The following is a 21,541-nucleotide window of genomic DNA, read 5'->3' as shown; positions in this document are numbered from 1 at the left end:
CCAGTTGGTAGTACGTGGTTACAGCAGCCACAGGAAACGAACACAGTGCTAGTACCCTGCGGGAACGACGCGGCTGACTGACAATGGGCTCCCCAGCGGGGCGGACGAAGTCACGCCAACTTTGTCTACAGAGGGTACCGTCTCTGGCAAGAGATCTTGAGGGCTACAGTCAACCCGCCAGATCCTGAGTGAGCCCTGTGTGCTCGCCGGTAAGGCAAGGTCACAGAACAAACCAGGCAACGGGAACCAGCAGGCAGCTGCGAAGACAGAAAGCAGGGGCGCCCTCAGTCTCTGACCTGGATGGCAGCCAGAGTGTCTCCGTAGTCCTCGCTGGCCACCAGGGTCATCTTCTCATTGATCCAGGCTTCCTCCTCTTCCACGTTGGCTACAAACTGCTGATATTCCAAGGACTCTTCTAGCCGCTGGCCCCTAATTACAGGAGACAGAAAAAACCAGCCACAATCTCCAACTTTGATTCTGATAGTTAACATACGCTTAAAAATAATTCATGACGAGGGCCCGGCCCAGTGTCGCAGCAGTTAAGTGCGCATATTCTGCTTCAGCGGCCCGGGGTTCGCTGGTTTGGATCCCGGCTATGGACATGGCACCGCTTGGCAAAAGCCATGCTGTGGCAGGCATCCCATGTATAAAGTGGAGGAAGATGGGCATGGATGTTAGCTCAGGGCCACTCTTCCTCAGCAAAGAGAGGAGGATTGGCAGTAGTTAGCTCAGGGCTAATCTTCCTCAAAAAAAAAAAGAAAAAAAAATTCATGACGAGTGTGAGATGTGAATGGTTCAATCAAACCTCCTGCATAATACAAAGTAGGAATAGTGTTGTTCAAACATGAGACTCTGCAACCAGGTGCTTGGTCAGAGGTGGCCCTGAAGCCAGCCGACTGTGACACTTGCACACCCAAGGAAAGTTTTCAGGGGGTGGCAGGAAGCTCTGAGCCTGGCCTCAGGGGCAGGCCTTCCCCATTGTACCCAAAGCGGGACGCGTGCTCTGCCCACTCACCGAGCTGCAGCCAGCTGCTTCAGCTCTTTCCAGTGCTCCACAAACTGCGCCAGACGCTGCTGAATCTCCTCCTTCCCAATGGTGTTGTCATCAGAAAGCTTCTTTCCAGTGTCCAGGACACCCTGACAAGTAAGAATGATTTGATCAACAACTATCACCTGCTTCTAGACGCTTCCATGAAAAGCCTCAACATCAGATTCAGAGCTTCTCCCTCCCAGTCTGGGACGAGGGGTCACAAACACTGGAGAGACTCTGGTGAAATGAATAAAAGCAAAGGATCTCTTTGATGTCGCCTGGGCCCCATCCCTCCCCACTGCCCTCAGCGGGAAGAGGCCCTCCTCACCTGGATAGCAGGCTCGTGCGCAGCCAGTTCTGCCTCCAGCCGTTTGTGCTTCTTCCTCAGGTTCTGGACGCCGGTCAGGTCTCGGCCATAGTCCTCAGAGCTCACCAGCAGCTTCTTCTCCCTGGACCACACAGGCAGTGAGTCAGGCTCTGCACTTTGTGTTTTCAGCTGGGGATGTTTGATCGAAACAGCTCTGACATTTACAGAGCCTATGATGTCCTTCACCTGCGTCTCCCAGTCTCTCCAGGAAAACCTCTGCCTCTTCTGGGAAACAAAAGCTTCTATTCCCCAAACGCACAGTGTCCACGCATGTCTCTCTCAGCACCTACTGTGTCTGATCTGCAGAGGGTTGGGGTGCGCTGGAGAACAAGGAGGTGCCACTAGTGTGTCCCTTATCAATCCTACTTGATCAAGAACGTACTTCCATGTACTATAAAAATATTGAGCTAAATATTTTTTTAAAGAAGTGAGGAATGAAGAAAGGATTTTGTCCCTAAAAAAGGTCTGTTTTGGGGCCGGCCCCGTGGCCGAGTGGTTTAGTTCGAGCGCTCTGCTTTGGTGGCCCGGGATTTCACCAGTTCGAATCCTGGGCGTGGACATGGCACTGCTCATCAGGCCATGCTGAGGCGGTGTCCCACACAGCACAACTAGAAAGACCCACAACTAAAATATACAACCATGTACTGAGGGGCTTTGGAAGAAAAAGGAAAAGTAAAATCTTAAAAAAAAATAGTAATCGTTAAAAAAAAAACACCACACCCAGTCTGTTTACATGCTACATCAACTGGAAAAGGCTGACTGCAATTTTGGGGGGAGGGGTGATTAAAAAAACAGCTCTCTGTGCTCCAAGCAGCAGTGTGCCATAGGATCAGTCTTTCCTGGATATGAACTCACTAACTGCCCCTGCGATCTAAGGGCAAGATCTAGATAAGACTTAGGATAACTGCCAGGCTTCACTACCATTTTGGAGGCCATCGCTGATCATTATCACCACACAGCTGGATCCCAGGAGAAGAGACAGGATCCCACGGTTCGTGTGTGCAGAGTCGGGACCCAGCCCAGCACACTGCTGAGCCCACACCCTTTCTGCCACACTTTCCTGTCTCCCACACAATCCAGGAGAGACTGAAACCTCCTGGCCAGGCGCCCTGAACCTCCTGACTCTCTTTCAGTGCACCGTCCCTAGCGCCTGCCCCTGAAGGTTCAAGGCGCGTCCCAGAGGATGAGGTGAGATCCCAGGAGCACCTACTTGATCCAGGACTCCTCATCATCCATGTCCCTGAAGAACTGGTGCAGGCGATGGGATTCATTCAGCTTGGCTCGCCGGGAGGCTGCCATGCTCTTGATCTTCTGGAAACGACCATTGATGGTGTCCCGCTTGTCCTTCACTTGGGAGGTGTCAAAGGCACTGCTGGTCATCAGGCTGTCTGCCTGGCTGTTCAGGTCCTTCAGGCGATCCTGGGGCAGAGGACATAACGAGAGGAGTCAGAAATCTGGGTCTCCCATGAATATCTGCTTGAAAATAAGAATGTAGGAATTCCTCATTGACAGGGTGGTTCAATATTTATTCGTGTGGAGTGCTGACATTCTCAAAGTGTGGTATGTAGACCGCTGAGGTCTATGAGGTCAGAACTGTTTTTACAAGAACACAAAAACATCATCTGCCTTTTGCACTGTGTGGACATTTGCACTGATGGTGCAAACACAATGAGGGGAATGCTGAGGCCTTAGGCTCAAGGCAGTGGTACCTGCACCAGCAGAAATCCGATTCTTTCCTGCCATGCACTTGCAGTAAAAAATGCTTTTTCACTTGAGAATATCCCTAAAAAAGCAGCAAAAGCTGATAATTTTATTAAATATTCTTCATTAAGAATATGTCATTTTAGGGGCTGCCCTCGTGGCACAGCAGTTAAGTTCACACGTTCCGCTTCGGCGGCCCAGGGTTCACCGGTTCAGATGCCAGGGGTGGACATGGCACCGCTTGGCAAGCCATGCTGCGGCAGGCGTCCCACATATAAAGTAGAGGAAGATGGGCATGGATGTGAGCTCAGGGCCAGTCTTCCTCAGCAAAAAGAGGAGGATTGGCAGCAGATGTTAGCTCAGGGCTAATCTTCCTCAAAAAAATAAAAAATAAAAAAAAAAAGAGAACATGTCATTTTAATACCGTATGTGTAGTTCCCGTTTCGTCACACACAACCCTTCTGCTGCACACTCCAGTGCAGTGACCGGCTTGAGGAAAGCCCCGCGGGGAACCGAGCCAGCCGCTCTGCAAGGACCACTGTGGTCACTTGACAGAACCAACAGACAACTGGGATTGTTCAGACTTCAATATCGGCAAATATTCTGTCAAGAATAAAGTGAACCTGTCACTTTAAAGAAAACGGAGTTTGCTGCTAAGGATAAAATTCAAACTTTCATGAGAAAACTACACTTTTGGATAATTTGCACTAACCCCTACGAGTTGACAGCTTTCCAATATGTACGTAAAGATCACTGTGTTGAGACTGGTTGGGATGTTAATGAATGTGACGATATAATGAAATGAGTCACTATTTAAAAGATCTACATAACTCAGCACACCAGTACTTTCCAAATGATTCTGTAACATCATGCATAGGTAAAAAAGATCCATTCAAAGTCTAAACGGACCAGTGGATTTTAATATAAAACAGTACGAAAAACTGAGTGACAGGGTTTCAGTGTCCATTGTGCAACTAACTTTTAAGAAATGAGCAGTTACTGAGATTGGTGTAGTATCCAGCGTTCAACATTAATTACCTGAATTAAAATACCACTCCATTCTCTAAGTACCTGTGTGAGGCTGTGTTTTCATTGTGTGCAACACTCCACAACAAACTGAATTCAGAGCGTCTGTGAGAATCCAACTGTCTTCTATTAAGTTGGGCATTCAAGAAATGTGCAAAATTACAACCAATGCCACTCTTCTAGCTACGTTTTTGTTTTTAGAAAAATACAGTTATTATTCATTTAAAAAGTTACTTACGTTAATAATTTCTAATGGGCTTATTATTTTAAATGAAATAATAAACTTTTTGTCAGTTTTCTCAACTTTCTTACTTTGAAATAATTATAGATTCATGAGAAGTTGCAAAAATAGTATAGGTTCCATGTACCCTTCACCCAGTTCCTCCCAACTGTCGCATTTTTCACAGCACAATATCAAAACCGGGAAACTGACACTGGTACAGTCAACCCACAGACCTTATTCAGAGTTCACCAATTTTATACGCATCGTTTCTGTGCCTCTATGAGTGTATGTATGTAGTTCTGGGCAATTATCATGTGTAGATTTGTGTAACTATTGCCAAATCAAGACACAGATATTGTTCTGCCAGCACAAGGAACTTCCTTCTACTTTTAGGGTTGCTCGCCCACCCCCATTCGGAGGCCCAGGGCAACTACTAATTTGCTCTCCATCTCTATAATTTGTCATTTTGAGAATGTTACATAAATGGGGACAGTATGTAACCTCTTGAGATTTTTTTTAAATATAACTTTTAAGATTTATTTTTATTTTTTTGAGGAAGATTAGCCCTGAGCTAACGTCTGCTGCCAATCCTCCTCTTTTTGCTGAGGAAGACTGGCCCTGAGTTCACATCCGTGCTCATCTTCCTCTACTTTACATGTGGGATGCCTACCACAGCATGGCTTTTGCCAAGCGGCGCCATGTCCATACCCACGATCCAAACTGGTGAACCCCGGGCTGCCGAAGAGGAATGCGTGAACTTGATCACTGTGCCACCGGGCCGGCCCCCTAAGATTTATTTTTTAATAATGGTGAACACTGATAGATAAAACCCACATAATAAACTCTTTTAGTTACATAATGTTAGTTTCTCACAATGTTTGAGAACCTTGGCAGTAAGTGACAGACGTCGCTCTCCTCCAATGCGCTGGATCTCCTCAAGAGTTGTGCACAGCCATGCCCCAATGCAGCCTGGCTGCCTCCCCCAGCTCACCTCATGGGCAGATATATCTGCCTCCAGCAGCTGATGTTTTTTTAGCAGGTTATTCACAGAAGCCAGGTCTTTGCCGTAATCCTCAGATGCCAGAAGGGCCTCCACCTGGCAATGAAAGACAGAAGGGAAAGGCTACTGCATGGAGCACATTTAGTGTTCTGGGAAATCCCGGAAGCCTGCTTGTAATTCCAGGTCTCTTCTCAATCACATGTTACTAGTGCTATGCCTGCTCAGCTTGTATCAGCCTGCACGGCCTAAGATGCGTTCCTTTGTGTAAATGCAGACTCAAAAGCCTATGAATTTAAATACTACAGCTAAAGGCTGGGTCACTGAGCCTTCACAGTGGTACACTGGCAAAATGCACAGCAATCCCCTTCAAGGGGTCTCCCCAGGGGAAGAACCAGCAGCATGGGCAAAGATTAATACACAAAGAGGTTCATGGCAGCAAAATGTACGCTACCGAAAAGCCGGGACACCTGAATGACCAACAACAGGGGAACGGCTATAAATGACGGCGTAACTCGGTGATGGACTTACGCTGTATTCAGACATTTAGGAAGAACTTTTAGCGACTTGGATAACACTCCCAATATGCACTAATGAAAAATGACGTGTGAAAACACGTATAGAGTAGGTATACAGACAGTGGTGGTTTCTAACAACTTCTATTTCTTCATACTACTTTTCTTTTTAAGGTATGCTTTCTTAGTGAGGAAGATTGGCCCTAACATCTGTTGCCCATCTTCCTCTTGTTTTCCTTTTTAACTCCCCTAAGCCCCAAGTACACAGTTGTACCTCCTTCTAGTTCTTCTATGTGGGACACTGCCCCAGCAAGGCTTGAGGAGCAGTGCGGATCCACACCCAGGATCCGAACTGGTGAACCCCAGGCTGCCAAAGCAAAGCGCACAAACTTAACCACTACACCACCGGGCCAGACCCTTCATACTTTCTGTACTCTCTAAATCTTCCACAGAGAATGCGTTACCCACTCTGGCTTCCTGACTCTTTGCTATTTGATTTCTATCTAGGCACAGACTCGCTGGAGCTGCCTATCACAGAGACCCCCATAACCTCTTCCTATTTGCATTCCCTACGGAGATGAGCGATCTGTGGTCTAAGTCTCATCAAAGATAAGCTCTCTCTTCTCTAAGTGTTCATTCTGTCTGCTGATGAATCCCTAACGGCACACAACTCCCATTTGATAATGGTTTCTGTTGAAAGGGGCATTGGGAAAGCCCTGCTCTTTCATGGTTTGGGGCCTGTTGCCCCAGTGACTAGAAGTCCTCCAATGGTGGGAAGGGAAACCACTGGGCATTACCTCAGAAAGCCAGAAGTCAAAGTCCTTGATTCCGGTGTTAAAGTTCTGCTGCTTGTTGGCTTCTTTCAGTTTTTGGCTCTTTTCAGCTGACTTCTGTACCAGAAACTGCCACTGGTCAGCTAAGGCAGCCAGCCGGGCCTGGGGAAGAGAAGGGGGCCATTAGAGATGGGGAAATCCAAGCAGAAGTCCCTCTCCTGAGGCTGATGTGACACACTCTGAGAGGAGAATGGACAGCACTCACAGGAGCCACTCTCACTGCATTCCCCATCTGTATTGCCGCCAACAGCCTTCTCATCTCTTTATCTCAAAGTCAGCAGCAGGTTGACAGTAACACGCTAACACTCAAATCCAAGCCCCGCTTCTCGGGCCGGGAGGAGGGGCTGGTGGACCATACCTTGACAGCATCTTCGCTGCCAGCACAGGCCCCACGCTCAATGAGGGAGTTGCCCATGTCAATGACCCCGCGGATCCGGTCAGCATTGGCGTGCAGCTCTGCTTCAAAGGCCTGATGCTTCTGATGCTTGCTCTAAAAATACCAAAAACAACCTGTCAAAACCAGGTCCTACTAGATGACATCCTTTCAGGAAGAAGGGATTCTCAGCAGGGAGGGAGTGGGAGCAAACCTAAAGAACTGGGGGCAAGTTTCAACCTTTTCTTATAGAGAACAATCACAGAATTTGCGTGACTATTGTAGGGGTCAGTCTGTTAGGGAGGGGTTCAGCAGAAGGTCTGGGCCCGGAGAAAGGGAATTTACCGGCCCAGGAGCAGGTGAATTGAGTCAATTCTTAACTCAGCTGGACTCGCTGGCTGGGAGTGAAGTCCTACACAGACACTTTCTAACGTTTTGCAGAAGATGGCAACGGCCAACTGTAGTTTTGAATCCACCTGTACATAATTTCCACCCACGGCTTTCTCCATAGTGGACAAAAGCTCTAAGAAAGAGCACGCACATGGATCTCTCCTCCTCTAAGGCAGCAGTCACTCTGAAGCAATGTGTCTGATGGTCAGGCTGACCCTCTGTCGACAGAGAAGTCTATAGCTGCCGCAGACCTTGGCTTTGCTGGCTTCTCATGGGGCAGCTGCTATTAATCAAAATTCCTGGGTGTCATCTAAAGCCAGGTTTGACTACAGGTGGGGATTTCTCTTTCCTAGGAAAAGAGAGGGCTGGGGGAATAAGGGGATCCCGATGCTGGGGCCTGATTGGGTCTTTAGAAATCCACAAAGAAACAGAAGGTGCGAGAACACCACAAGAGACAAGCGAGGACATAGCTGTAGCACAATTCTGGGTGAGAAATGCAGGGTTTCAGGGGAGAGTGTTATTTGGGGGAAAAGAACGGAAAGGAAAAAGCAGTACAGCTGGGGAGGGGTTCTGCATCACATGTTTCATTTCAGGGGCAGCAACCGGGAAAGGATGGAGCCGCATGGCTGGGAGACAGCGCTAACGTAAAGTGCCCTTCTTACTAACACACTCTGACGCCTGAGCCCAATCACAGGAACACGGGTCTCAAATACCCACAAATCCTGACAAAAGCTCAACTCCCTTTTTTCTGATCACTGTTTGATTCAAATACCATCTATGCTTTTTTTTTTTTCTGCTTTTTCTCCTCAAATCCCCCAGTACACAGTTGTATATTTTAGTTGTGGGTCTTCTAGTTGTGGCATGTGGGACGCCATCTCTACAGAAGAACCTCAACACGGCCTGATGAGTGGTGCCATGTCTGTGCCCAGGATCCGGACTGGTGAAACCCTGGGCCGGCCAAAGTTGAGAGTGCGAACTTCACCACTTGGCCACGGGGCTGGCCCCAATACCATCTATTCTATTTCTTCATTTCTTCCATCCATTTAAGCAATTTCTTTCTTTTTAACTGAGTCACTTCTCTCATATGCTTTTTTTTTTCTTTTTTTAAAGATTGGCAATAGATGTTAGCTGAGGCCCAATCTTCCTCTTTTTTCCTTCTTCTCCCCAAAGCCCTGCAGTACATAGTTGTAGGTCCTTCTGGTTGTGCTATGTGGGATGCCGCCTCAGCATGGCTTGATGAGCGGTGCCAGGTCTGTTCCCAGGATCTGAACTGGTGAAACTCTGGGCTGCCAAAGCAGAGTGCATGAACTTAACCACTTGGCCACAGGGCCCACCCCCATTTAAGCAACTTCTGAGCTACATTTTGACTGAAAAGCCCCTTCCACTACCCCTCGGATAACGTCCACTTTTCTCTTGACATCTCAGCCCTGGTCTCCTCTCACATCTGGAAGCAGATCACCTGCCTCTCTGTGGGTCTCTAGCTGTCCCTCTCCAGTGAGCAGCACCTCAGGACACCAGGCTGTGTGTGCAATACAACTCTCACACTCCGCCAGTCTCCCTGCCCTAGGCCACCGAGAAGCATGAGCCCACAGCAAGACGAGCCCACGTCCACACCAAAAAAGCTGGTCATTTCATTTACTGAAAGGACCTCTAGAAAGAAAACAGTCAACTACTGCCCCCCAAATCAAACATTGTGCAGAATTTGCCTACGTGATAAACTGGAGCAGGGAGGGGAGTGAAGGGTTGCAGGCTAATTACAACAGAGAAAGCCACATCCCACAGGCGCACTTGAATGGAGTGTGATGGACGATTAGAAATGAAGAGGATGGATGAAGAGACACCAGCAGACTGTGTGACCACAATAACAAGAATCTCTACAGAAGAACACAAACACTGGAGCTCATTTAACCAAAACTCTTTAAAAAAATAAAAAACTTACCAGCAGCTTGGAAAGCTACAAAAATAGATTAAAATAACAAAAGTTCAGTACACTGATGTGAATACAGGTATCGGCTCTTACACAGAAACTCATTTTGCTGTCATACTTCCCCTGGGAAGCTCAGCGTTTGGGGACAGCAAATAGAAGGGGGGCGGTCCTCAGACTTCTTTCAGAGCAGACATGGTTTCAACAGAGACAAATGAGGACAGGAGCTTTTAAGTGGCTCTGACAATTTGGTGGGACTTTCTCCACTTAGCTTACTAAAACAATTTTCACTGGCTGCACCATGGGTACAAGGAAGTCGTCTTACAGATACGTCCCCCTTAAGATGCCTAATTTAACAACACCTGCTCCATGTCACAGGCTACTTCAGAGATAAACAGCCGGTCCGTTCAGCTCACCTGGATGTTGGTGGGATCCTTATACGACTCATCACTCGCGGTCTGCAGTTTTTCGCTGATCCAAGCCTCAATCTCGTCCACATCCCGGCTAAACTGCTGCAGGGTTTGCGATTCTCCCAGCTTTGACCTTTTCTCAATCATCTGGGCTTTTAAACGTCGCCACCTGAGAAAGTGAAACCGAGACCAGATGTGAACATCCCTTGGAGTTTGACAGGGCAGAGCTCTCGCACGAGGATAGGTGAGATCTGTCAGCACCAGGAAACACCCACCTGTCCAAAACCTCATTGCGCCGGCTAGAGATGTCACCTTTTGCATAGTGGCCAGCAGCAATGAGCTGGTCAGCAAAGGACTGCAGAGCGGCGATCTTCTCCTCCTGTTGGCAGACAAAGGCGTGAGGTTAAGCTGGGCAGGATGCCCCTGCCTGGCCTCGACTGCAGGTCTTGAAGGAGAATGGTTATTTTGGGTGACTGAGAACTAGCCGGTGACAGGATCGGAATACAGTGACACTTTAGAAGCAGGAGTGTAAAAAGCCAGAAGAAAGCTTGATTTCAATCATTACTAGAGTAGAGTTTAACTCAAGAAGATTCCAGGTCACGCTGGGCTGGGGCAGGGGCTAGAACACCAACAGATGTCAGACAAAATTACCTCAACAGGATCAGGTTGTCAGATTTTCAACAAAACGGTTTGTAAATTGAAGTTTTACATCTTTCTGATCTGTTCATGTTCATGCATTCCCTTACCAACCACAAAATTGTTTTTCTTTCCTTTCACAATACGTTTTTTCCCCTGTGGCATCCCCATTATTAAAACCTCAGAAATACCATAATTTATATAAAAAACCACTTATGTACATATCATTCTTCCCCAAGTATCCAGTATTACTGGAGATAGCACAGTGACTGTGTCACTTCTTTGGGGGAGTCAGCATCAAGCATTTTAATTTGAGGAAGCTGCCAAAGCTCTCCAGCTGAGTTAAGCAAGTCAATGACTCTTTTTACTCCAGTCATTAAGGAAAGAAAGGACAATAAGCCAACAAAGGGAGAAGACATCAATCTGGAAAAACCTAGATGCGGATTCTACGGTACAAAGGTCTCACCTGGACATTAATTGCTTTGTCAAAGTCCTCGTGTTTTTTGATCAGGGCCTCCACACTGTCCAGGGAGTCTCCTTTGTCTTCGGTATTCAAGAAGGCCTCCCGGGCAGCCATCCAGTTCTCAGCTTGCTCACAGTCTCGATGAAACAGCTAAAGGGGAGAGGGAGGTGAGAAGACGGAGCTTTTGGCAATGAAACACCTGGTCAGACCCCATGGCAAACAGGAAGCTGCTGTCCAGCACACGTACCTGCAGTTCGAGGCACTGATCCAACATCATCCTGCGCTGAACCCAGGCCTTCTCCAGATCCGCACGCTCCTGATCTAGAATATCTAGTTTCTCCTTGATCTCTGGGCTGGCATAGTGCCTATGAGCCAACAGCTGCTGCCCAAACTGCTCAAATGCCTGGAAAGTGCCAGCCCTGGCATCAATTTCTGTCCGGTGCTCCTGCCAAAAGGAGAGAAAGGATTAGGTAACTGGCACAGATGCCCACTCTAATACCAACCACCAAGAGACTCAACAACGGGGCGGGCCGGGCGGGCACAGCGGCGAGGTCCTCCTGGCCCAGCAGAGCAACCATGTTTCTGCCACTCGGCAGGCACGTCTACCCACCTGATGTCGTTCCAGCAAAGCTTCAGCTCCAGTGACATCCTTGGCTAGCTCATCTGAGGACACCAACCCCCGTATTCCATTGATCCAGGACATGAGGTCCCTGGAAACCAGATCCCAGAGCAATAGCTATTACATATCTGGTGAGCATGCCTTCTACCCAGGAAAAGGAAAAACTACATAATTCTTGTCTCAGACGGTTATTTAGGGTTAATCTCAATCTACTGAATGGGGCTAGATCTCTGGGCCAAGTACTCCAAAGCCTTGTCTGTCTTGTTGAGATATTTAAAAAAAAAATCAAGACTTTCTCAGAGGAAAAGCAAATTAGGTTTATAACTAAGGTCTTTTTTTTTTAATTTGTTTTATTTTATTTTATTTTTTTAAGGAAGATCAGCCCTGAGCTAACATCTGCAGCCAATCCTCTTTTTGCTGAGAAAGACTGGTCCTGAGCGAACATCCGTGCCCATCTTCCTCTACTTTGTATATGACACGCCTACCACAGCATGGCTTGCCAAGCGGTGCCATGTCCACACCCGGGATGCGAACTGACGAACCACGGGCTGCTGAAGTGGAACCTGCGAACTTAACCGCTGTACCACCGGGCCAGCCCAATAACTAAAATCTTTTAACCTTATGGAATAATAGCTTCTAACAGAGGCAATAGTTATAGTTAAGTTTTTCTTTTTTGTTAAAGATTTTATTTTTTTTTATTTTTTCCTTTTTCTCCCCAAGGCCCCCCGGTGCATAGTTGTATATTCTCCGTTGTGGGTCCTTCTAGTTGTGGTATGTGGGATGCTGCCTCAGCGTGGTTTGATGAGCAGTGCCATGTCTGCACCCAGGATTTGAACCAACGAAACACTGGGCCGCCTGCAGCAGAGTGCACAAACTTAACCACTCGGCCACGGGGCCAGCCCTATATAGTTTAGTTTCTTAGAGCTTCAAATGAAAATACCTTTCTTTGGGATTAAGCCTTAAAATTCCTGGGTCTATGCATGCATATAACCCAGCATCTTACACATGTCCACACACCAGGGCACAAAAATCAATATGTAAAGCCAGGTGTATGCTTCCTTTTATATAAAACACCCCGAACAGGCAAATCCAGAGAGACAGAGCACATTCGATGCGAGGAGACTGGGGAGTGATTACTTACGGGTATGAGGCGTTCTAGGGTGATGGCAATGTTTCCGAACTAGAGAGAGGTGCTGGTTGTATAACAATGTGAATGCACTAAATGCTACAGAACTACACACTTTAAAATGGCTAATTGTTATGTGACCTTCACCTCAACAAAACCCCAAAAAGCAACAACAACTGGGACCTCCTAGCAGAGGCCTGTGAAGGGGAAAAGCATCACCTGCCTATCCCATCCCAGTAGAGGGAAAGCCCAGTTAAACGGACATACGCATATACACAGGAGTGTGTGTGAGCAAACACCGTTAGCACAAAAACATACAAAAGAAACGTCATCCTGGGGCCGGCCCAGTGGTGTAGCAGTTAAGTTCACACACGCCGTTTCCATGGCCCAGGGTTCACCAGCTGAGATCCCAGGCGCAGACCTACACATAGCACATCAAGCTATGTTGTGGCAGTGTCCCAAATAGAACTAGAGGCACTTACAACTAGGATATACAGCCATGGACTGGGCTTTGGGGAAGAGAAGAAAAGAAGAAATGTTGTCCTAAATGGGCCCTATTAAAGAAGTTACAAATCACCCATTCAGCCTTAAAAAGATTGAGGTCCCAGATTAAGGGACATTCCACATGACAACTGGCCTGGACCCTTCAAAAATGTCAACATCATGAAAGACAAAACACAGAAGGCAGTCAGGTACTGTTCTAGATCAAGGAGACCAGACTGCCAAATGCAATGCTCATTCTCGACTGAATCCTAGATCAATAAATAAGCCCTGACTACAAAACACATATTTGAGACAACTGGAAAAAACGAATACGGACTTAAATATTACTGCATTTGCGTTGGATTTCTTGAGTTTGATAATGAAGATGCAGTTATGTGGGAGAAGGTCCTTGCTCCTAGGACATATGTGCTCAAGTAGTTGAGGTGAAGTGTCACGTATCTGCAACCCACTTTCATGTGATTCAGAAAAACCAAAGGACATATTTACAGATAAAATGAATGTCACAAAAGTTAACTGGCAGCTACAGGTGAAGGGCATCATGGATGTTCAGTTTTAGTCTTTCCATTTCTCTGTAGCCTCGAAATTTTTCAAAATACAAAAGTCCGGGGCTGGTCCCACAGCCCAGTGGTTAAGTTTGCACGCTCCGCTGCAGGCGGCCCAGTGTTTCGTTGGTTCGAATCCTGGGCGCGGACATGGCACTGCTCATCAAACCATGGTGAGGCAGCGTCCCACATACCACAACTGGAAGGACCCACAACAAAGAATATACAACTATGTACCGGGGGACTTTGGGAAGAAAAAGGAAAAAATAAAAAAAATCTTTAAAAAAAATACAAAAGTCCACGGAAGAGACTAAGGCATATCTATATAAAGTGGAAAATATGTCTAAGGAATATAATATATGGCATTTGGCAAATATCTTCCTAATGAAAACGATCACTACTAAGGCTCTATGCCCTAGAGGAGAGTGGGTGCTGTGCCTTACCGGAAGTCACTGAGGAAGCGCTGCAGGTCGTGCGAGTCACCCAGCTTGGCCTTGCGTTGGTCCGCACGCTTTCCCAGGCTGCTCCACGCCTGGTTTAACTCGGTGCATTTTTCTTGGAGATCCTCTGCAGACTCAGGATGGGACTGGATCAGACGCTCGGCTGTTTCCCCGAGGGAATTGACCTATGGGAAGAAAGTGGTGAGAAAGCACAAACTAAGGGAGCAGAGGCAGAACATGACACTTGGACAGAAATGTAGAAAGATGACTCTGCGTCCTCCCACCTTGTCGCCGAGAGCTGCAAGGTCCCTCTCAAAGCCCTCATGCTTGCGCTGCAGGGCTTGGACACTGGCCAGATCGTGGCCATAATTGTCTGTGTTCAGAGCCTGGTTCTTCTCTTCAATCCATTCTTTGGTTTCGTCAGCATCTCTACATATGAGACATACGTTCAAGTTAACAAATGCCCAGTATGGCTGCCTTGAGTACAGGACACACACAGGAAAAGTTTACTTGGCTGGCATCTGTACATCTATCAGAGACTGCCACTAATAGCAAAAGAACACACAGTCACTCAGCAGTATTTACTGAGCATCTGCACTGTGTCAGATACAGTCCCAGGCACCAGAGCACAAATACTAACAAGGCCCAGCTGTTACTCAGAGAGCTTAGTTAGCAAATCTGGGGGCTGCTGACGTAAACCCAACAGTCACCTGCTTCTCCCTCTTCCAGCCCCGTGCTGTCCCTCACCTGTGGAATCTCTGCACTTCATGGGCGCTGCCCAAGAGCTGGCTCCGCTCCTCGGCCAGCTGCTGCAGGGACCGCCAACGCTCATTCAGCTCCTGCAGGAGGACAGCAAAGTGTCAGCTCTGAGGCAACCCCTCTTCTGTCAGACCCACACCAGACTCCGGGAAATGGGCCACGAACCAGAGGACTGGTGGCTTAACTTCAAAGGACGGGCTGGGGCATAGATAATTTCCCGTTTCCAACCTTTGTACTTGAGCAAACTAGTATGAAACTACATCAAAAGTCCAGAAAGTCAGAACCTCGCCAAAGGGAGCCGTATCTGATGGTGTGAACACCCGACCAACAAGTGACCTGCAGTCACCCTGGAAGCAGCAGGAGGCCGGTGCCACTGGCACCTGCTGAGGGCTGAGTCCCAGAGCCTGCTGCCCGCAAGCGTGGAGCACGGCTGCAGCCCCAGGGCGAGCAGCAGGCCCGAGAGGCGCAGGAGCGCCGCCAGACCTTGTCCTGGAGGAGACAAACCTCCTTAGATGCCAGAAAGAGTGCAACCTTCTCCTGTGAGGAGGCAAGAAAGGCATTCACCGTCTTCTAGACAATATGCTCCTTGCAGCTCCTGGCCATGCTGAAGCTAAAGGAAGACTAACTCTGCTGAGGCCTGGCGAGGTCTTGACTGGGAAAGCCCACCAAGCTGCCTGAGGAGAGCTGGTATCTGCCCAGGGTATCCTCGGACCCGGGAGAGCGACAAGTGCTACAGCTACACAACTCATTTGGACAAGAGTTCTGCTGAAGACAGGAGGAGGACAACAGTGAAAGAAACCAGGGGGAGACAGGGGAGCTGGCCACAGTGTCTTACCTTGATGGAATTAAAGGTGGCCACGGTGTGAACCATCAGGCGAGCGGACTACGTAGGGGAGGAAAGCAGAAAAGCAAAACCAATCAAAGTGTCTGCCAATTACGAGATAGAAATCTGAGATGCAAGAGCCATTAATTAGGTCCCGATTCTCAACCAAAATTATCTTAAAGGCATATTGTCAGGATTCTGAACAGAGAGGCATTAATAAAAGTATCAACCACTAGAAAGTCATGGAGAAACCCAAGTGCACAATCAGGCTCAACTCAATGATTAATTTTACTCATTGAAGAGTGAAAAGAGCGTGGTGAAAACCACAATTAAAATAGCTGGTTGAAGAGGAAAAGACAGCTGAAAGACTAACAATTAGTGTCTTTTTCTTGTCTGTACTACAGGAGAACAGTCCAGAAAACATACTCAATTTAACAAACGCTGGCACCCGAGGCTGTTTAAACAGTAAAGTACACCATTTCATTTCTAATGATGGTTACTGGGCTGTTCTTTTTCAGTGTCCCTTTGAACTAAGGGCAACAGCCTTACCAGACGAAAGAGAAAATAAACCAGTGAATTAGCTTTCTTCTTGTCAACGCAGTTACTTCTAAAAATGAAATGTCACCTGGATCTCAGAGCCCACCCAGTTCTATCCAAAAGCAGCTCTACTTAACACGCATTATGAGGCCCATAATTTTAAGTATGAGAGAAAACGGGGGCCAAGCTTGCATGAGGGAAGGCAGGCTCATTGGATGTTCCTATGATGTGCCCAGGTGACATTTTCAACCATTGTGGGGTGAACAGGGCACACAGGGAAGATACCCACTATCACCAAGCCTTTTCAGAAATAGGAGGTATTGGTGTTTATAAAGTCACATGAAATATGTTTCTGAAAGAATTCTTATGTCACCAGAAAACTCTGTCAGGAGATCAGATAGGTAAGGCTGTTGCCCACTCATGTCACCAATGATCAACTTTTCCCATATAAGAAAAATTAAGATTAGAAAAGAGGAGAAAGCTGAATCAAAGGAAAAATGCACCCTGCCCCAATGTGGAGTGTATTTAATGAGCAAAAGTCAGAGTCAGGAGGGACAGGAGGCCAAAGGAACAGATCCCTCTGGGCCACAGTCCTCACAGCAGGTCAGACAAGACACAGAGCGGGAGAAGTCCCAGAGCAGGAGGGCTGGCAGGGCGCCGCTGGTTTTTAGGTTTCATGCCTCCTTCACGTCTCCGGAAGAGGCACTTTTCTATAGCAGAACTCTGCTCTATCTAACTTGCCTCGGACTCAAGGCCTGGTTCTGAAGAGCTGGGGCAGGAGAAGGATGCTACACTGGGACTTGGGCGACCAGTTCCATAATCGCAGCTGTAAACACTTCACGTAAAAGAGCTCCCCCTGTACTCCTCTCAGAGCTGTGCGCCCCCGGTCAAGCCCCAGCCCTGGATTTGTGTGAAATAACGTCCAGCGTTAGTTGGTAAACATCTCCTGTTCCTCCCTTCACATCTCTCGGAAGGACGTTGGAGCCCTCTAGGAAGCCTTTCTTAGGCCGGAGGAGAAAGTGGGGAGGCAGACGACGAACGGCAAGGTTACTCTTCCATTCTTAGTCGTTTCGTTGTTCACGTCACGTCCTTCTGGACCGCAACCCTCCTGGCGAGACCACGCCTGACACGCCTGACAAGGCAGTGCCACCGCTGCAAAGTATACTCTGGCAGCAACGCGCGTAATAAATGGGGCCTAACTCACCTCGTGCTCAGTATCCGCACGGGGAACACTTGCTTCTGTAAATTAAACCTCACATTTCAAGACAAACTTAAAGACTATGATGCCAGAGTTAAAAAGACAGCAGCCCACATAAGTCCAGAAATGAGCAAAGGCTCAAGGCAAGCCTGAACGCTCACAAAGAGGCACATCAGAAATGGACATAAAATATTTTTGTTCCTGAAAAACCTTTGGAAACAATAATGTGCAAAAGAGTTCTTACCTTCCACGGGGAGGCTGTCTTGGAATCACCTTCATCCTATCCCAAGAAGAAGAAGAAGGAGTTTAGGCAGCCCTGCTACTGAGCACAGACAAGGCAGCACCGGACCTGCCTTTACGTGGCAGGACGGCCACAGAGAACGAGCCAGAACGGCACTCCCCTCTGTGAGTGAGAGCTCAGCACTGCCTGGCAGCAAACCGCAAGGCTGCTGGACGGAATGAAGCAAACAAATAGGAGAGGAAAACTCTAATTTTTTATGCAGTAGAAAACAGAATAAGGAAATCTAATAACACAACTGCCAACTTCTCTTCATGTCATACTCAGAGGATTCTTTGAAAAGGCATAATCAGCAAACCAAAAGGATAGCTGAGGGAGAAGTTTAAGAAACTGGAGAGAGAAAAACTTCTTTGGTCTTTTGGAGAGTGGTGAATAGAAATCAATTCAATTTCTGCTGTTTCTTTCCCACAGATTTTTACACAGAAAAGGCATCTCTGAGGCTCAGGAACAGAAATCCTTAAGGGGCTCTTGACTTCCTAGTCTTCCCAAGATCTAATCCTTCTCAAGTTCAAGTTCCACCGGAGCACCTGGGACTTACCCTGGGCATGGCGCCATACACCTCCTACAAGGAGAGAGGGAAACCGGTTTATTATTAGAGGAAACACACACCTCTCAGTCTACTCATTACTGTCAAACCTGGAGACACAGCAGAGAATTACAAAAAGACAAACAGCCCTGTTGGCCAGAGGAACTTCTTAAAGTCTCCAAGAGAGACCGAATATTCACACGTAAGGCCTTTGAAGGAGTCACAGGTTTATGACTAGTTAAGGGCTACACAAGCATCAGGCATCTTTCCTGACGCTCGGAGGGCACAGAGACAGGAGCTCTTCTCCCTGCTGCTCAAGGTGAGCAGATGGCTTTGGTCACATAGAAGGCCTGGTCTATACTCTGGCCACAACTCGGTGCTATGGTACACTGCTCGCTGGACTATGAAGGACACAGGAAGGAACCAAGTTGCTTCCTTGCGGCGACAGAGCCTCAGCGTGCGATCAGATGCTCACCTGCTGCTGCACCGCCTGCACCTCCTCCGCCATCAGGCCTTCAGACTCCAGGGCTTCAGCCACCTTGTTAATGTCCTTCAGCCGTGACTCATTGGCCTTCAGATCCTTTAAAGCAAAAGGATAACAACTGAAACCCACAAGAGCAATTCAAAGGAGGAGGGAGTCAACAGACACTCATAAACTACGGTTTGAATCTATACATTTCTGTTCAACAGGGAGCCTAGGAATTGGTTTTTCTATTCCTTGACAGTGACCTGAATCAGGAAATCCTGACTGTCACTATCAAGTAAAAAAACGATCGGGTACTAGAAACATTCCGTCTCAAATTTACTTAATTAACTATACTTAGTGAACCATTATTCTGTTTGAACGGAAATTTATTTTTTTAACTTTTCTTTGGGAGAGAAGACATAATGTTTTTAAAATGTGATTAAATTTCAAAGCCAGCCACTGTGAGACAAAAAGCCCCTCACCCATTTTAAGTGGTTGTAAGAATACTTTTAAACTGAGAAATGGATAAACAAAATGGGGTATATGGATACAATGGAGTATCATTCAGCCATAGAAAGTAATGGTTACATGCTACAACAAGGACAAACCTTGAAAACACGCTCACTTAAAGCAGTTATCACAAAAGGTCACATGATATGGTTCTATTCGTACGAAATGTCCAGAATACATAAACCCAGAGACAAAAAGCAGATTAGTGGTTGCCAGGGGCTGGGGAGGGAGAGTGTGAGGACTGATTGCTCAGTGGATATGTGGTCTCCTTTTCAAGTGATAAAAATGTTTTTTTATTATGTTTTTTTTTTTGAGGAAGATTAGCCCTGAGCTAACTACTGCCAATCCTCCTCTTTTTGCTGAGGAAGACTGGCCCTGAGGTAACATCCGTGCCCATCTTCCTCTACTTTATACGTGGGACGCCTACCACAGCATGGCTTTTGCCAAGCAGTGCCACGTCTGCACCCAGGATCCAAATCGGCAAACCCCAGGCCACGGAGAAGCGGAATGTGCAAACTTAACCACTGCACCACCAGGCCGGCCCCTAAAGATGTTTTATAATGAGATAAAGATGATGGTTGGACAACATCGTGAATGTACTAGATGCTTCTGAACTGTGCACTTTAAAATGGTTAACTGTATGTTATGTGAATTTTACCCCAATGAAGAACATACTTTTACCTATTTTTATATTTGAGGTTTAAAAACTATCTTAAAACAACAGATAGAGAAAACTGCGTGTATTTCCTTGAAACTAAATCGGTCCAAGAAAAATTTCGATTAAACTCATTTAGAAATAGCTCACAGGGGACCAGCCCAGTGGTGCAATGGTTAAGTCCGCATGTTCTGCTTTGGTGGCCCAGGGTTCGCCAGTTCAGATCCCGGGTGCGGACCTACGGACCACTCGTTAAGCCATGTGTGGCAGGCGTCCCACATATATTAAAAAATACGGGCAAGGATGTTAGCTCAGGGCCAGTCTTCCTCAGCAAAAAGAGGAAGATTGGCAGCAGATGTTAGCTCAGGCCTAATCTTCCTCAAAAAAAAAAAATGCTCACAGATGGTGGAATATAATCCATGTAATTTTCGTTCTAGTAATCTGGAAAAACATCAAGAGAACCAAGGCTTTGAACAATTTTGCAGCTCGGAGCAAGACTTCTCCTACCTTCTGGAAGTCATCGAACTTCTTCTGTAGCACTTCAACCTGCTCCAGGTCTGCGCCAACCTCCTCACTCGTCAGAGCAGCTTCCTTCTCATTGATCCACTGCTGCAGTTCGTTCGCCTCACGGAACAGCATAAACTTCTTACAGCTCTTCTCCAGCATGCCTTTGCGCTTCTCACCCAGCTCCAGCAGAGAACGGTATCTGACGTGATTCAAGGGGGTGACAGAGGGAGCAAGGCGGGCAGTTAGCTTCCCACAGAGGCTAATGGAAAGGCAAACCACCAGGTGTCTCCAACATGTGGATCCAAGGTCATGAGTTTGTAATGACGATGCCTCGTGAGAAAGTCTCAGAGCAAGGATGAAGACGCCAAATACCCACACTCCAGCCTCAGGGATGAGCATGGACTGCACTGTTCACCACTGGGGAGCCAGAACAGCCAGGCACCCTCATCCCTGGGCCAATTTTGCTTTTATAACATCACAACCACAAATGACCGAAACCAAGCGTTCAGCACAATAACACAGGGCTCATGCGACTACAGCTGGGAGATGAGATGAAGTTGCTGGCATAATGTATACAGAGGGCTTTTTCTCCTCTCTTATAATTCTCCGAGCAGCCCCCAAGTGGGGAGTGAAGATATGCTGAGCTTTAAAACAGCCTCATATAGGATGTCCGTATTTCCACAACAGGAGGAATTTTCTACTGTTCCTAAAATAACACATTTATTTCTCAGAACGTTTTGGCAACTGCAGAAGGGAAAACATGTAGAGTACAGAGTATCTGTACTATTTCGTTAGCTGAAGATTTCTTTTTATTTTTGAGGAAGATTAGCCCTGAGCTAACATCTGCTGCCAATCCTCCTCTTTTTGCTGAGGAAGACTGGCCCTGAGCTAACATCTGTGCCCATCTTCCTCTACTTTATATGTGGGATGCCACCACAGCAGGGCGTGCCAAGCGGTGCCATGTTCACACCCAAGATCAAAACCGGAGAACCCCGGGCGGCTGAAGCAGAATGTGCGCACTTAGCTGCTGCGCCACTGGGCCGACCCCTGAAGATTTCTTAACAAGAATCAAAGAATATTCTAACCCTTGGTAACTAATATACAAAAGGCTAAACTCCTACTATCTTCAGACATGAAAATGAC

At 47.2% G+C, this 21,541-nt stretch overlaps 1 protein-coding gene across 43 annotated transcripts in view; it reads right to left on the bottom strand.

The window, feature by feature from the left end:
• The window catches only part of SPTAN1 (spectrin alpha, non-erythrocytic 1), a 64,800-nt gene that overhangs the window by 11,102 nt on the left and 32,157 nt on the right, over positions 1-21,541 (bottom strand). For 12 of the 43 annotated variants that reach the window (XM_070596762.1, XM_070596758.1, XM_070596770.1 and 9 more), the window contains 21 exons: positions 20,399-20,597; positions 18,736-18,840; positions 18,273-18,296; positions 17,681-17,716; positions 15,714-15,761; positions 14,867-14,958; positions 14,404-14,548; positions 14,123-14,304; positions 11,499-11,598; positions 11,136-11,333; positions 10,892-11,038; positions 10,065-10,168; positions 9,796-9,958; positions 9,395-9,409; positions 7,051-7,182; positions 6,657-6,794; positions 5,339-5,443; positions 2,608-2,816; positions 1,359-1,479; positions 1,016-1,137; positions 297-429 (listed from right to left, as the gene is read on the bottom strand). In XM_070596762.1, coding sequence (XP_070452863.1) covers positions 297-429; positions 1,016-1,137; positions 1,359-1,479; positions 2,608-2,816; positions 5,339-5,443; positions 6,657-6,794; positions 7,051-7,182; positions 9,395-9,409; positions 9,796-9,958; positions 10,065-10,168; positions 10,892-11,038; positions 11,136-11,333; positions 11,499-11,598; positions 14,123-14,304; positions 14,404-14,548; positions 14,867-14,958; positions 15,714-15,761; positions 17,681-17,716; positions 18,273-18,296; positions 18,736-18,840; positions 20,399-20,597 — 2,518 coding nt within the window. The remainder of the gene's footprint in view (positions 1-296; positions 430-1,015; positions 1,138-1,358; positions 1,480-2,607; positions 2,817-5,338; positions 5,444-6,656; positions 6,795-7,050; positions 7,183-9,394; positions 9,410-9,795; positions 9,959-10,064; positions 10,169-10,891; positions 11,039-11,135; positions 11,334-11,498; positions 11,599-14,122; positions 14,305-14,403; positions 14,549-14,866; positions 14,959-15,713; positions 15,762-17,680; positions 17,717-18,272; positions 18,297-18,735; positions 18,841-20,398; positions 20,598-21,541) is intronic. The other 31 variants (XM_070596760.1, XM_070596802.1, XM_070596780.1 and 28 more) reach the window with 3 other exon arrangements.

The sequence above is a fragment of the Equus przewalskii genome, chromosome 26, assembly GCF_037783145.1.
Source record: "Equus przewalskii isolate Varuska chromosome 26, EquPr2, whole genome shotgun sequence".
In the NCBI taxonomy this organism is placed as follows: domain Eukaryota; kingdom Metazoa; phylum Chordata; class Mammalia; order Perissodactyla; family Equidae; genus Equus; species Equus przewalskii.
Note: the sequence above shows the minus strand (reverse complement) of the source record. Positions and strands in the feature narration are given on the sequence as shown.